At 43.3% G+C, this 13,403-nt stretch overlaps 1 protein-coding gene across 3 annotated transcripts in view; it reads right to left on the bottom strand.

Moving 5' to 3' along the window:
- ELK3 (ETS transcription factor ELK3) overlaps positions 1-13,403 on the bottom strand; it is a 63,731-nt gene that overhangs the window by 12,993 nt on the left and 37,335 nt on the right. For 2 of the 3 annotated variants that reach the window (XM_080392648.1, XM_080392649.1), the window contains exon 2: positions 9,236-9,444. The exons of the other annotated variant lie outside the window; for it this stretch is intronic. In XM_080392648.1, coding sequence (XP_080248774.1) covers positions 9,236-9,442 — 207 coding nt within the window. In that variant the 5' untranslated portion in view covers positions 9,443-9,444. The remainder of the gene's footprint in view (positions 1-9,235; positions 9,445-13,403) is intronic. 3 annotated transcript variants of the gene reach the window in all.

The raw sequence follows: 13,403 nt of genomic DNA, 5'->3' as shown, positions 1-13,403 counted from the left end.
CAGAGGCACTTTATGGCACCAGGTACTGGCCTGGCCTGGGCTAGGAAAAGGACTGGAACACTTTACCACCCTAAGGAACACGCTGTGGAAGATAAGAAGCAGTATTTCCTGAGCTTTCCAGTGATTTCTCTCTCCTTGAAGCTCCTGGTGGACAGTTTGTCTTTAAGTCACCTGTGAAAAACCCTTTCCAAGAAGCTTCCCTTCAGTGCAGCACATCTGCTGCACCTCCAGCTGATACTCTGCAAACAGACATTTGCTTTGCTGTACAGATGGAGATGTAAATATTTACAATTTTCCTAAAAATCTAGTTTGTTTTTCATTCTGCCACAGATTCTGAGACCGGTAGAGGAAACATTTGTTAAAATGACTGAAAAGGGTGGGGGTGGGGGGGAAGGCAAGAAAAAGGAACGCAAACATCATCCCTATTTATATATGGACAGTACTTAGTGCTAGGTGCTTGCAGTGCCCACACTACATCATTTTTGTCACAAAAGCAAGATTCATTTTGGGGAAAGAAAAAAAAAAAAAGTCTGTACTTGGGTATCAGAACCTCTTCTGTCTTTCAGCTGAACTCCTGCATTCTGTAATTCATCTGTCTGAGTATCCTGGCGTTTCATTCAGGTACCTTCTTGAATACAAAATTAATCCTTCAAAAAGCCCTGGGATGTAGCTTTGCTTCACAGGTCAGGAGCTGTGGCACAAACGGAGAAAGCTGTTTCCCAAGCTGATAACAGGGATCTGCAGCAAGGAAAATTAACTTCAGGAAGCTCAGGCTAAAGGCACAAAACTGCCCTCTTCCATGCCAAACTGTATGCACATCTACCTACCTGGCGGGTCCTGCAATGCCTATTTTTGCTCTCCAAAAATGTTCAAGACATACAGTTAGCCAACAGGATCACAGTTTGCATAAGCTTTAATTGCCATGGCTTTGGGCTTGACCCAGATTGTGTGTGTGCTAATTAGGTGAAATGTTTTTCTGCGCTGACTTGACTTTTTCTGCGCTGTCAATATTACATTCTTCTTGAAAAAGGCAAAACCTCTAAACTACTCACAAAACCAAACATCACTACTTGATGTTTTTTTCTTCTTTAATCTACATTTTTTAATTTAAAATATACCTTCCCTCTGCTTCTGGCAGCTTTGAGTTATTGTTACATCAAGCACTGGCCAGTGAGATCTTATGTGGAAAATGTGACTCCCAGCAGAGGAAGATTAGATGTATTTAAAGGTGGCACTTTTACACTGGCGCAGGTTTGAAATAGAGGAGCATTGCTATAAAAAGCAACCAAACGGGCTGGTGAGTTTACACTTCCTCTGCTATTATTACATATAGTTACATTTTAAGGTCTCTCAGCGCAGCTCCTCTGACTCTGTAAGCCTGCAGCAAAAGCCCACTTAATGATGGCTGGAGATTAAAAGGATTCAAGTGCAGATCCCTCAAGCACTTCACAGGCTTCTCTTAAATGTGGAGCCTGAGGAAATCTCCACCTGCATGTAGGAGAAAACAAGGACGCAAATTAAGTGCCTCCAAAACGCCAGTGGCTTTTCTAATTTTTTTGACAAATAATTGAAATGAAGGTAAAAAGCAGCTTACTCTTACCATCACCTCAGTGATGTATCAGAATCGTTCTGAGCTGCGGGCAACGGTTCAAACCACAGAAGACAGTGATAGGCATCATGGCAAGCAGGGGTTTTCCACCCTCAGTTTGAGATAAAAAGGAAATCTTCTTTGCCAGGGACTGCACTTGCAGGGAGACTAGACCACTCACTTGGTAGCAGGACAGCAAGTACCTGCGCACATTTAGCCGTTTGGGGTTTTTTTCTGTTGTTTGAATTTTCTAGGTAAATTCCCTCATGAGCAGGCTTGCAAGGAGTGCTGGTGGCCGCGGCCAGGGCTGCGGGGAGCTCTGGGGCTGTGCTGCCGCGGAAGGCTCCGGAAGGGCCAGTGCAGCTGCTGGGGAGGAGAACGGGGCACCCAGGCCAGGAGGAGGGGCTCCAGCCCAACAGCTTAAAAAAACAACAACAAAAAAAATCTTACCAAGAGACAGCACTCTGTGACATTTAAACACAGAGAGCAGGGAGCTGGGAATGCCCCTCTTCTGCTGGTTTCTTGACTGTTCCTCACTTGAACACTTCACGCTTCCCCATCTGTAGGACAGCCACCACCGCACACGTGAGGCGCGCGCCCCGCTGCAGAGCGCTTCGAAAGCTGCTGATAGGAACCGGGCCCAGCACTGCCCCGTGCCTGCTCCGGCACATCAGCTCCGTTGGGCTCAGGCTTATTCACACCACACCACTCGCTGCGGGAGCACCTCCACAGCCAGCCTCACCCAAGTGCTCTGAATCACCAGCCCTTCCCCACAGACCAGCTGGCCGAGCCAGGCGGCAAAGGCTCGGTGGCCCGGTTCCCCTCCAGCTTAAACCAGGCTATAACGTGGCTGGGAGTTTTTTGTGTCAGCTATGCATATGCGCTACTACTTTTGGAAGCCAACCCAAAATACACAGGAGCTGTTTGACACCTCAACAGCATGTGACCTCTGGGTTTCTTTCCGGTTTTTTATTCCCTCCCAGAAGTCTTCCCGTGCGTTGGCACAACTCAGACTTCATTTCTTCTGTCTTGTGTTTGTGTTTTATTCGCATCGCCTCTGACCCTTACTCCCTGTTTGAGCCATTTAGAGCTAAGGTTTAGCTATACTATCGGTGTGACACATGGATTTTAGTGGCTTGGCTCAAACCTGTTAACTAGCAAGTTTGGTGGCTGCAGGAGCCACTCGGGAGACTGAGCTGGGAAATGGGACCCAGTTTCTAGCTGAACTAGACTACTGAGGGGCCTCAGGGGCAAGAAGATGAGACTGGGACTTTTTTCCTCCTCCCAGAAGTGACCTGTAATCAGGCTGCCCCAGACGTCAGAATTTACAGCAGAACAGGATAAACCCTGTAGGTACCAAACGCCCCTGCTTGGGAAAGAAGGACCAGAGCTGTAGCTGCTGCACCTAACTCCCATTTGGACATGTTGCAAGTTCCCTGGCTCCAAGAGTACTAAGGGATGCAACATGTGTAGGGACACTTAGGCTATGTCCTCACAGGACTCCATGAGGAGGGAGCCAGGCTGCCTCCAGCTACTGGGAACCTTACCCAGGGAGAGGGCTGCTCACACCCAGTGTCTGAAGTACATAAGCTGGCAGCAAGTACCTGTGGCTGCACGGCTGGCTCCAAAAACCAGGGCACATGTCCACATCAGCGTGTGCAGGCAGGCAGATTCTGTTAACATCACACTTTATGCGCTTATGCTTATTATACCGTGTGTGCAGAAGCTAGATTTTGTGGATTTTTTGATGGAGGCACAAGTACTGTACGCCTGTACTGACCTTTGGAAGCACAAGGCTCACTTAGCTGGATTTCAGCCTTTCCTCATCACCTCCATCTGGAAAACAAAGGCTATTCCTCTGGTTGGCACCTCTTCCCAGGTTCTCTGCTCTCTCTGCTGCAGTTTGCTGGGCATCTCTTTCCTCTCAGATCAAACACAAACTATTTGTCACTCCTTTCACAGGGGTTCTTGGGTTTTCTCCTGTACCCATCCCCTCTTACTGAATATCAAATTGTTTAGTCCCATCTTCCCATAAGGACAGCACTCAATAACCACTTCCATGCGACTTCAGACTTGCACTTTCTTTCCAGAGTCATGTACGGAAGTCAAGAAGCTCCTTCCAATTCTCTATAAAGCTATATTCTAATGGTCCTTCAAGTATTTCCTTGTAACATCTTACCTGTACCACTACAAAACATATAGATGGTACTCTAGCACCATCATACTGCTGTTGTTTCATTGTAATACTCTATTTCCCCTGAGGTACCTCAAAAGAAGACCTTCCGAAAAGTAAAATAATGGTTTTCATTATCATTTCATATCCTTAAGTTCTGTAACAAGGCCAAGCAAGAGACCCTCTTCCCAAAAGAACTCTTGCATGCTGCCACCTACACTTCAGCATTAAAAATAGGAACTAGTAACCAGGCTACTGGGTCTGACCTGTTACGGGAGGGGAGGGAATGCCATGGGCATATCTGAATCCTAACAGCACCTAAAAAGCTCTGTCCCCTGCTCTCCAACAAGCACAAAGAAGCCCATATTATGTATATACTATACATGATACTGCCAACCCATCTAAACAACGGGCAGCCATTAACTGAAACTTAAACGATTTATTCTGTCTTTAGAAGACAGACTGAACAGCACTCACTAACTAAAGCCTGGGGCCACATGCTCTTCAGAGAGGATGCAAAAATATTGAAGAGCTGCTCGCTGCAACAGTATGTAACTGTAATTAAAGGTGCAGCACAACTAAGGCAAACATTAAGGTTACACAGGGAACTGTGATTCTTGCATTTCCTAACTTCTGAGGGCTTGACTTCCCAACTGTTACACCCTATTAATGTCAGTATCTCCATGTAACTTCCTGGATTTGCCCTCCTTCCCTCAAAAACAACCTAAAAAACTCCTGGAGAAAACTCACTAGCTTCCCTCTTGTGGTGTCATCTTGCAATATTCATGGAGACCTTTAGTAGTCCTGAAACCCCTGGAGACTTCCAAAACGTATCTGTCATTACATTACAGCTACCAGAAAAACAAAGTAACTGGGCAACCTCAACAAAAAGAAACCAACTAATCCTACTTACCAAGATATTTTAGTTCTACACATCAAGCTAAAGTGCCCTGCGTGGGAATAGATGTGAAAGGTTTCCTTGCCTGAAAATGTTACAGGAGATTGCTAACCAGCAGCAGTGTGTGACATGATGAACACGCTGCTCAAGCTGTAGGTAGAGAGAGTGCAGGATGCCTTTCCTCAGCACTGTCATCTGTTCTGCTGCTCTGTTGAGGTAACAAGGGAAATGCATTAAATAAAGAGAGGGGAGGGGAATTTGGGTAACAAACGGAACAGGAGATGGAAAGCCTTCAGATTATCTACAAACCTTTAGCAACCAGAATCACGGTAGTAAACGACAATCAAGACTTGCCACACTCTGCATTTCCTGGGGTGCTTTATATGTGAATTTAACATAAATCTAGCCATCAGCCTCAACAGCACGTCATGCTCGCTTTCAAAGCCAGCCTAAGGAACTTGTCCTAATTGTGTTATTTTTCTTCAGTACTGCAATTAATTTACTTTTAAGTTCAAATGAATCAGATGATGAATTTTAACAAGCCAGCATTCCCCCCCAAGCAAAATGGCAGGGCTCATAAACCTCCATTTATCCAGTGATCAGTTTTTATTTCTCCACGGTGAGTAATTTCAAAGGCAAACCGTGAAGCAGCAGCTGTGTCAGCCGTATGCAGTGGCAGTGGAGGGCAGCCCAAGAAAGGAATGCCCATCCCGTGTGCCACCATCACTTATAAAAAAAATCACTGCCCCTTGCCTTAAACTCACATATGCTGCCAGATCATTTGGGTTACAGCAGAGAAGCCCCTGCTGATAATTCCACAACCCAAAGTCCTGTGCAGAGTGCTGCCTCTTGCCTTTCCTGCTGCCATCCCCAGCCTGCAGCACAATGTTTATCCCGTCTGTTCAGCGTGCACCCACTGGCCCCAGCACACGCAGCTGCCAACACATCCATCACTGCCAAGAGCCACAGAGGGGACAAGGATCTCAGGAGACTCCTTAAGGTTACCTCAGGGTCTAGACTGCTTTATCGCACAAACGAGCGAATGGTCAGGGGAGAGGAGTGCAAAAGGCTGAGAGAGGCTCCCTCACCTTCCCAGCCCTTCCCCTTTCGTTTTGCAGAAGGCGAAGAAGAATGCCAAGGAGCCTTTCCTTCCCTCGACTTCTTCCCATTCTGTGCTATGCAACGTAGACTGAACTGAAGGCAGGAGATGCGTTCAGGATTGAACCCAGTGTTGAGCACTCCCTGCCAGCCCACAAACCTGCCCTGCCAGATTCATTATCCGCTACCTTATGTCGGTATCTCTCATGCTTCAAAACCAGCAGCAAGTTCCCCTGTCCCTCTGCACTCTCCTAATAATCTGCCTTTCTCCACTGCCTGGGAACCAACAGGACACAACACACCGTACCTACACGGAGAGTGAGAAGCTCCCACTGTTTTCTGCTAAAGGAGTTATTCCTTCAATTTAAAGAGCAATAGCTGCGGTTTTGGTTTGGGGTTCAAACCCTGATCACAATACATGGGGAAGAAAGAGCTTATCCTTCTTTCCATCTAGGACCTAAAACCTCCACTAGACTGCAGAACTCCTGGAAAAATGGCCAAAATCCTTGTGCCACACCTAGATAAAATCTGCAGATCGAAAAGCCCTCAGCCAGAGCCCTGGTGAAGAAACTGCACGACCACTCCTCTGCCAGATGCTGCATGAGCAGAGACAAAACAGATGACAAAGACGTGTATGCTGGTTGAGGGGCAACTGAAAACAGTACAAGGGTAAAAAAAAATAGTTAAGGGATAAAAGAAGAACCAGAGCCTCAAATAAGGAGCCATTATAGTCCATTGATTTTAAGAAATCAGAGGGATCTCAAACAACAAATGCTAGAAATACCTCGTGCCTTGTTTCTAAGCAATGTCCGTCTGTTCAGTCAGACTGTATTTAGGCTCTGCCTGAATCTGCTGTTCGTTCACCAGCAGGCACTCTGTCTCCACTGATCCCAGGCAAGTTTATAATCCAAGGGGTTGGAGTCATACAAAGAAGCAAGCTTCCCCATGCTGAGCAGAAGCCTTTTTAGCACTTAGTGAAGGGGTATTCATCACACCAACTGCTTGGCACTGCACTGTCCTCTCCGAATCCTTTTGTGCCTTCTCAGTCAAGCCATCTTTGAAACATGTTAAATGGAAAAATCTGACTTCTAGTGGACAAAATACTGAAAACGTTTAATTGCAGAACTTACAGCTCTAAATCTGAAACTAAAAAATTCTTGGAGAAGGAGTCCTTCCACATTCCAGTATGAGTAATGAAAAGTCCGATCACCAAATTGTGCACAGTTAATTTGCAGTCAACATGGTTTTTTTCACTGCTGTGTTAGGCTGGCCGCATAGCACCCAGCCCCACCGCGCCCTTCAAGAATTAGTGCACTGCAAATAACACAGGACAACAGTACTCTGAGCTCAGTTCAGCAACAATATCTTGTTTCCTCCACCTTGCGCAGACAGCAAACATGCCATAACCGTGCTGAACACTGGTGTTACTTGCTGTATGATCTCATCTCACTGCCTTTTCTGAAAATCAAGACGAGAACAGACCACTAAGCATGGCTATGAAGTTTTTCTTGTTAATATACAAAATCTGTAGCAGTCTTTCTTTCTAATATTTCATCTTCAAGAATATGGGAAATAGTAAAACCTATTATTTTAGACATATCATAAAAAAATATCCATTTAAGGGGAACTAATCCTGAAAAGATTTAATATTAATTAGTAAAACCAATATAATGTTCAACCAAAACAGGCTGGAGAAACAATTTGGAAACTCCTTGAATTTGTTGGAGTTTAAAACTGAGAAAGGTGAATATGCAAGATATTTTAGCACCTCTGTATTTGTGTTCTACAATTTTTTCCTTCTAGTATCTTGACACACTTGAGAGATTTGTTTCAAATATCTTTCTGTTACAGTAATCTAATACATATCCTCATTACTCCCTGCTCTCATTTTTGCATTCTCTGTTGTACTGTTGCCGCCTCACTTCACGCTGAAAAGTAAGACCAAGGACTAAATGTCAAAGTGAAAGACCGTTTCACAAGAGTGACAGTGATCTTATGAACCCCCACTATACCACAGAAATTTTATTTTCAGAGATGCTAGCTACCAGCAACCTCTACTGGCCTCTTCTAGATTGTGGGCACGCTCATGATGTCTGAAAATCAGAAGCAAATTGATTGATGTAGTAAATAATACCAGATTACGATGTTCAATATGTTATCATTCCAAATTTCAGTTTTAAATAAAGAGGTTGAAAGTGGAGCTCTCAACAACCAACAGCTCTGCACTAAGTGTATGCCTACACTATCTGCCTGTAAGCAGCTTCTGAAAGGCTGCAAATAACAACAGCTTGCCCGTTATAAGGTTGCTGCCCAAACTGTGCTGACTCCTTGGGTCTTATTAGTTCTATCAAACCTCAAAAGATGTATCCACAAAGGAGGGACAAAATTCAGTAGGTCTTGCAAGGGCAGAAAAATTAGATGAAGAAACCCTTACCAAAGCACGTGTTCCACTATTTTGACTTGAGATGTCCAGAAAATAAGTTCCCAAATAGAAATAAATTTAACATTGTACAGTAAATACAGTCTTCACCTGAGATGAGCTCAGCATGAGCCTACTACCTTGGCAAACAGACCCAAACACACACCTGCTCTGACATCCACCAACTGATCAGCCACTTTTCCCTCTGTTTGCTGCTCTTACTCTGCACTTTCATCCAGTAAGACAATCACATTAGTGCTCTCTCATATATATCGCTGCTAGTTAAATGACAGCAACATATAATCTAGACCATTCTTGAAGCTAACGCAGATTTTGTCCTAAAATGACATCGTGGAATATTTCCAGACTCTTAGAAACACTGAGCATTAACAAAGGAATAGTTACAGTGAGATCCTGCTGAGTTAATACTGCACCACTGTAACTGCAGAAGTGTTTCAGCATTGTATTTCCAGCTAATAAATTAGGACCCAACACAACTGCAGAAAAGTTGCACCAGAAAGCTCAGGCAACACTAGCTAAAACACTGACCAACAGGATCTATGCTCCAAAATATGTGTCCCATAAGAACTGCAGAAACTCAAGCCCGCCCTCTATGCCATTGGGTTCTTTGTCTTTTCCTTGTTCTGACATGGGTAAAGCTGCCATTCCGCCTGCTGCATCGCAGTATCACTGCTTTCTACCATCTCCCTGCATTCCAGAAGATCCTACGCAGGCTGTAATAATCAAACAGTTCTCCATTATCAACAGCTTTTATTGTTGCCAAAAGCTACAGAAAATGCTGGGTAGCCAAACTCACAAACACATGAAAGCATCGGTAAGTGTAAACCTAGGTCAAAACCTCCCCTCCTCAGGAAATGGGATGTACAGTATCTTCCTGTGCGTCTTTTAGCTGCCCTCTTACCTCCACTGCGATTGCCTTCAATATCGTCTACTGTAAAAACTAGTTAGAGGAACTTCTCAATAGCTTCCACACAGAGATGAAATATTAAATGGCAGTGTTTCTGTTTTCTTAGTCTGCATGAGAATAACAAAATTTACCTTGTCATAATAGTATCTGAGCGCTCGGCTCAGCTTGTCATAATTCATATTAGTTTTGTTTTTTCTGAGTCCCCACAGCTTAGCCACTTCTTCTGCCTTGAGTAGCTTGAATTCGCCATCATTAGACGTCCAGCAAATCAGGTGCTCATGTTTCTGGTCTAGCAGCAACTGCAAAAGGAACTGCCACAGTGTGATTGCACTCTCCATACCTACAAGGGACAAAGGAGACCAACAGTGTGAAAAACATTTGGGAGCAGGTGTTCTACCCAATGCTCATTTCAGTTATAAGTTCTGTGTAGGAGTCATTCTACGTAACAGAGTAAAGGAAGCTTACTATACCATTTACAACCAAACATCCACAAGACCTATGAGTCTTGCACTCCCGTTTCGGTATTTTTTCCACTGCTATTTTCTGAAGGGACACATATTTAGAGTAAGTATTTAGAAAAGCATTGCTCACATAGTTCACATGGTACAGGGTCATCTCCAGTTGGTGTCTTCAATTCAATGAATGCAACCACCTTTCAAAGGGACATATGGGGGGCGGGGGGGAAAGGACTTGATGGAACTATCCACTGAAATGAGCTGGGAAACTGCTGTTTACTGTCATGATAAGCCTACTGAACTTATTTGGGTATGTAACTGTGAAGAAGGGAAGGAAAAGGGAAAAACCAGAGCAGCTGTCTTTGGCTGACCAGAAACTACACTCTTTCTCCCTCCCACCACACGCCACCTGCCTTCCCAGTGCCATACGGCCTTTGTCTATCCGACGTCATATGGCCTTTGTCTATTTTGTTTTTTCCAGGCCCTGAAATGGTTCTTGCTACTTCTGTTTGCCAATTCAAATAGCTCAAATGGTACTATGTATTTTGCAGAAATGCTGAAAGTTCAGTACGCTTAAGCACAGTAAAGTAAGTGATGTTTACCCTGAACCTTTCTCTAACAGGGATCTTTCCGTTCATTATCATATGCACAGCTGAGAACTAGGAATATTTTAACAGTGCCCACATCTCACTTCTAAGGTTGTTTGAATATTTTTTCCTCTGCGAACTGCTTGTACTACTAGTAGAGTCCTCCCTAGAATTAACCTTTTTTTCAGGTATTGCAACAGAAGCATAAATTTAAGAATTACTATTTTCCAACTCAGCACAGGCATATACACCACTTAAAATTTCAGAGTGCTGCAACGGAAGACAATTTATTATTGTAGCGAAGATGCAGCTAAAACTGACCTTTTAAACTACAGAAATACAAAATAAGAGTTTGCCTCACTTTCAACGTTGCTAGCCTTAGCATGTTAACATAACAGGGTATCAAATCATGTTTTCTTAGCCTCTCCTGATTAATTTGTAAAGTTGATGGACCCGATGATGTTAAAGGTCTTTTCCAACCTAAACGATTCTATGACTATATTATGTCTAACTAATGCCAGTATTACTGGTTTAACCAACTATGATGCTAACAGGGCTAATTATGACCTGACTTACCTTTGTATATACGACAACGTATATTTTTGTCTTTACCTAAACAAGCTCATGATTTTTAACTTTCTTTCTCATTTTGTTTCCTAACACATTGCTGTTTGTGTCCCAACAGATTAGCTGGCCGGCAGACGCCAGGCTCGCTGCCTGCCGTTCCCTTCGGTGTGCTGGCCACACGAGGGCGCAAGTCCCCAACTATCCACCGGGGGGACCCGCTCAGCGGGCGGCTGCGGGGGCATCTGCCTTCCCAAGCCTGCCCCAGCACTAAGGAAATAACGTTGCATAAGCTTCACTCGTATAAAGGAAAATAAATTGCATAAGCTTCACTAGTGTAAACGCAAGTTAAAGATGCTAGAGAACGTTGTCAATAGTTTTACAGAAAAACACAATTTGGAGCTCTATTTTGGTCCAAATAGTTTCTAGGTACACTGGCCAAACATGTGTTTGCAGAATTAAAAGCGCTTTTCTTATCCCTGCATTTCTCTAATGAACTGAGAATCCGGTCTGAATGACAAGGACAAAAATGCCCCTCCCTGACACCCAGCTATGTACCACAGTAACTGCAGAGCACCTTCAAGAGACGGCACAGGCTCCCAGGACTGATCCGTATCTCTAAAACAGACCTGCCTATACAGATGATCTGGCACTTTCAAAGGTTTGCATTTTTTAATCACTTTATACAAATCCTTTTCCACATAGTGTAAGGCAAGAAGAAAAACGTACAGCTAGGATTAAATATACCTGAAGGTTTTATACTTGCTTTACAATCTTTAAAAAGTTCCTTTAAACTATACCATCTGTGCAAATCTTAACATCTTTAACAGATTATCTAGAACATCATAGCTAACAAAGTATCCCTATTAATCTGGTATCGTATATACATACTTTTAAATTAATATTTACAAATTTTGCCACTTACTTCACTAAATGTGTGGGTATACAGCCATATTACTTCTAAATGGTATTAGTTTCTGAACATCAAGTATTATACAGTGATACTTTGCATAATTTCAGCCTCTATCACACAACTCTTCTGAACAAGAAATCGCAAACAGAACTTCCTTTGCTTTAGAAAATTAGAAGAAACTTACATCTTTCCACAAAATTGTATTAAAATGTGCACAGGTGTCCCATGCTACAAAGACCTGTCAGTTGAACTTCAGCTAAGGAAATTAAAGATGGAAGAGAGTTATAGTAGCATCAAAACAAAATCCACCACCATGCCATCAGCCAAAACACTACAATACCTCAGAGATACAGTTCTCTCATCCAGACTTTAAATTACGTCTTCCTTCAGATCATCAGCAACCATGCCTCTTCAGAGGGTTTAGGTGGAACTGAACTCACAGCAAAGCACGTTTTGCTGTGGTCTGCTCCATCCCCATTCACCTCTACCCAAGAACAGGGTAACCTACAGCTAATGGTGCACTACACTTTCCATTATGAACCCGGTTTCCGACGCTTACCATTTGTAAAATGTAAACAGTTTTGGATTCCATTTTATGTACCATTATATGTATATTTGGATTCCATTATATGTGGGTCTCATGGTGACTCAGCCATAGGCATAATGTAAAACCCATGAAGAGTGCAAGCCCGGGTGAGAATATCCTACAGGAGTACCTGCTCTGTACTATCTGTCCCCGTGCCTAAGGAGAGGCGAGTTCCATCAGGTTATTACATAAAAGGTTACTGCCACCTTTTTCAAAGTGGTTCAGTTCTTGGTGATCAGTTCTTCAACCAGCTGAGACAGACACATAGTCTCTGGGGGCACTTCAGGTGCTGGACACAGGGCAGATGGCTGTGGTGGGGTTAGATTTAGGCAGCTCCTCATCACCCTGCTTACCTTACCATCAACTCTCCAAATGCATAGCTCTGAACAGGCTTTGTAAAGGACCTGCGCACCTCACAATTCAACATCGATGTGCTTAACGGGTACACGCATAAATCTTTTCTACTGGATATGACCCAAGTCTGCCCATACAGAAATGAGATTAAAACAGCTCAATGCTGCATTGTACTTCTTCCTTCCATCTGCCACTGAGTTCCTGTATAAAGCTTCCCATATTGCTTGTATAGCAACTGTAATGTATATGATTCCTACATGAGGCAAATCAGGCAAATTACATTTTCAGCTGATCATTAATTGTATGGTCCTTTTCTTCTAAGCACCCAACCGGAGGCACTCAGGTCTGAGTTGCACCAAATACTCACAGCTGTAACTACCTCTAATAGAAGCTTCGTGCTCAGCATACATGGTGATGTAAAATCCTAAATACCTTGAATTCAGTGAACTGGTGTCAATATCTGCATCTCATTTACATTCTCTAAAATGTGATTTGCAGAACAGTCAAAAATCTAAGATCCTGTGGTGACAGAATTTTTTAACTGATGCAAAATATTTCATTTCCAGCCAGGTCAACAGAAGTATTAACCTGCCTTTCACTACAGGCACCATTTTAGGGTTCCACAAAGTATTAACTGTCCACACAGTGTACTAAGCCTTAACTTGCGCCTCACTTGAGTGGTGGAGCAAAAGAATCACAAGACAGATATATTACAAGACATGTAATTTAATCAAAAATGTTTGAGCTATATTAAAAGTTATTACAAATTATGATTGGGAGGAGTCAGAAACCTTCAGAAAACATTGTATTTCATTTATGTATTTTCTAACTGGTTTGCAG

Source organism: Falco punctatus (genome assembly GCF_963210335.1).
Source record: "Falco punctatus genome assembly, chromosome: 6".
Classification (NCBI taxonomy): Eukaryota; Metazoa; Chordata; class Aves; order Falconiformes; family Falconidae; genus Falco; species Falco punctatus.
This window is presented reverse-complemented; position numbering and strand designations above follow the sequence as displayed.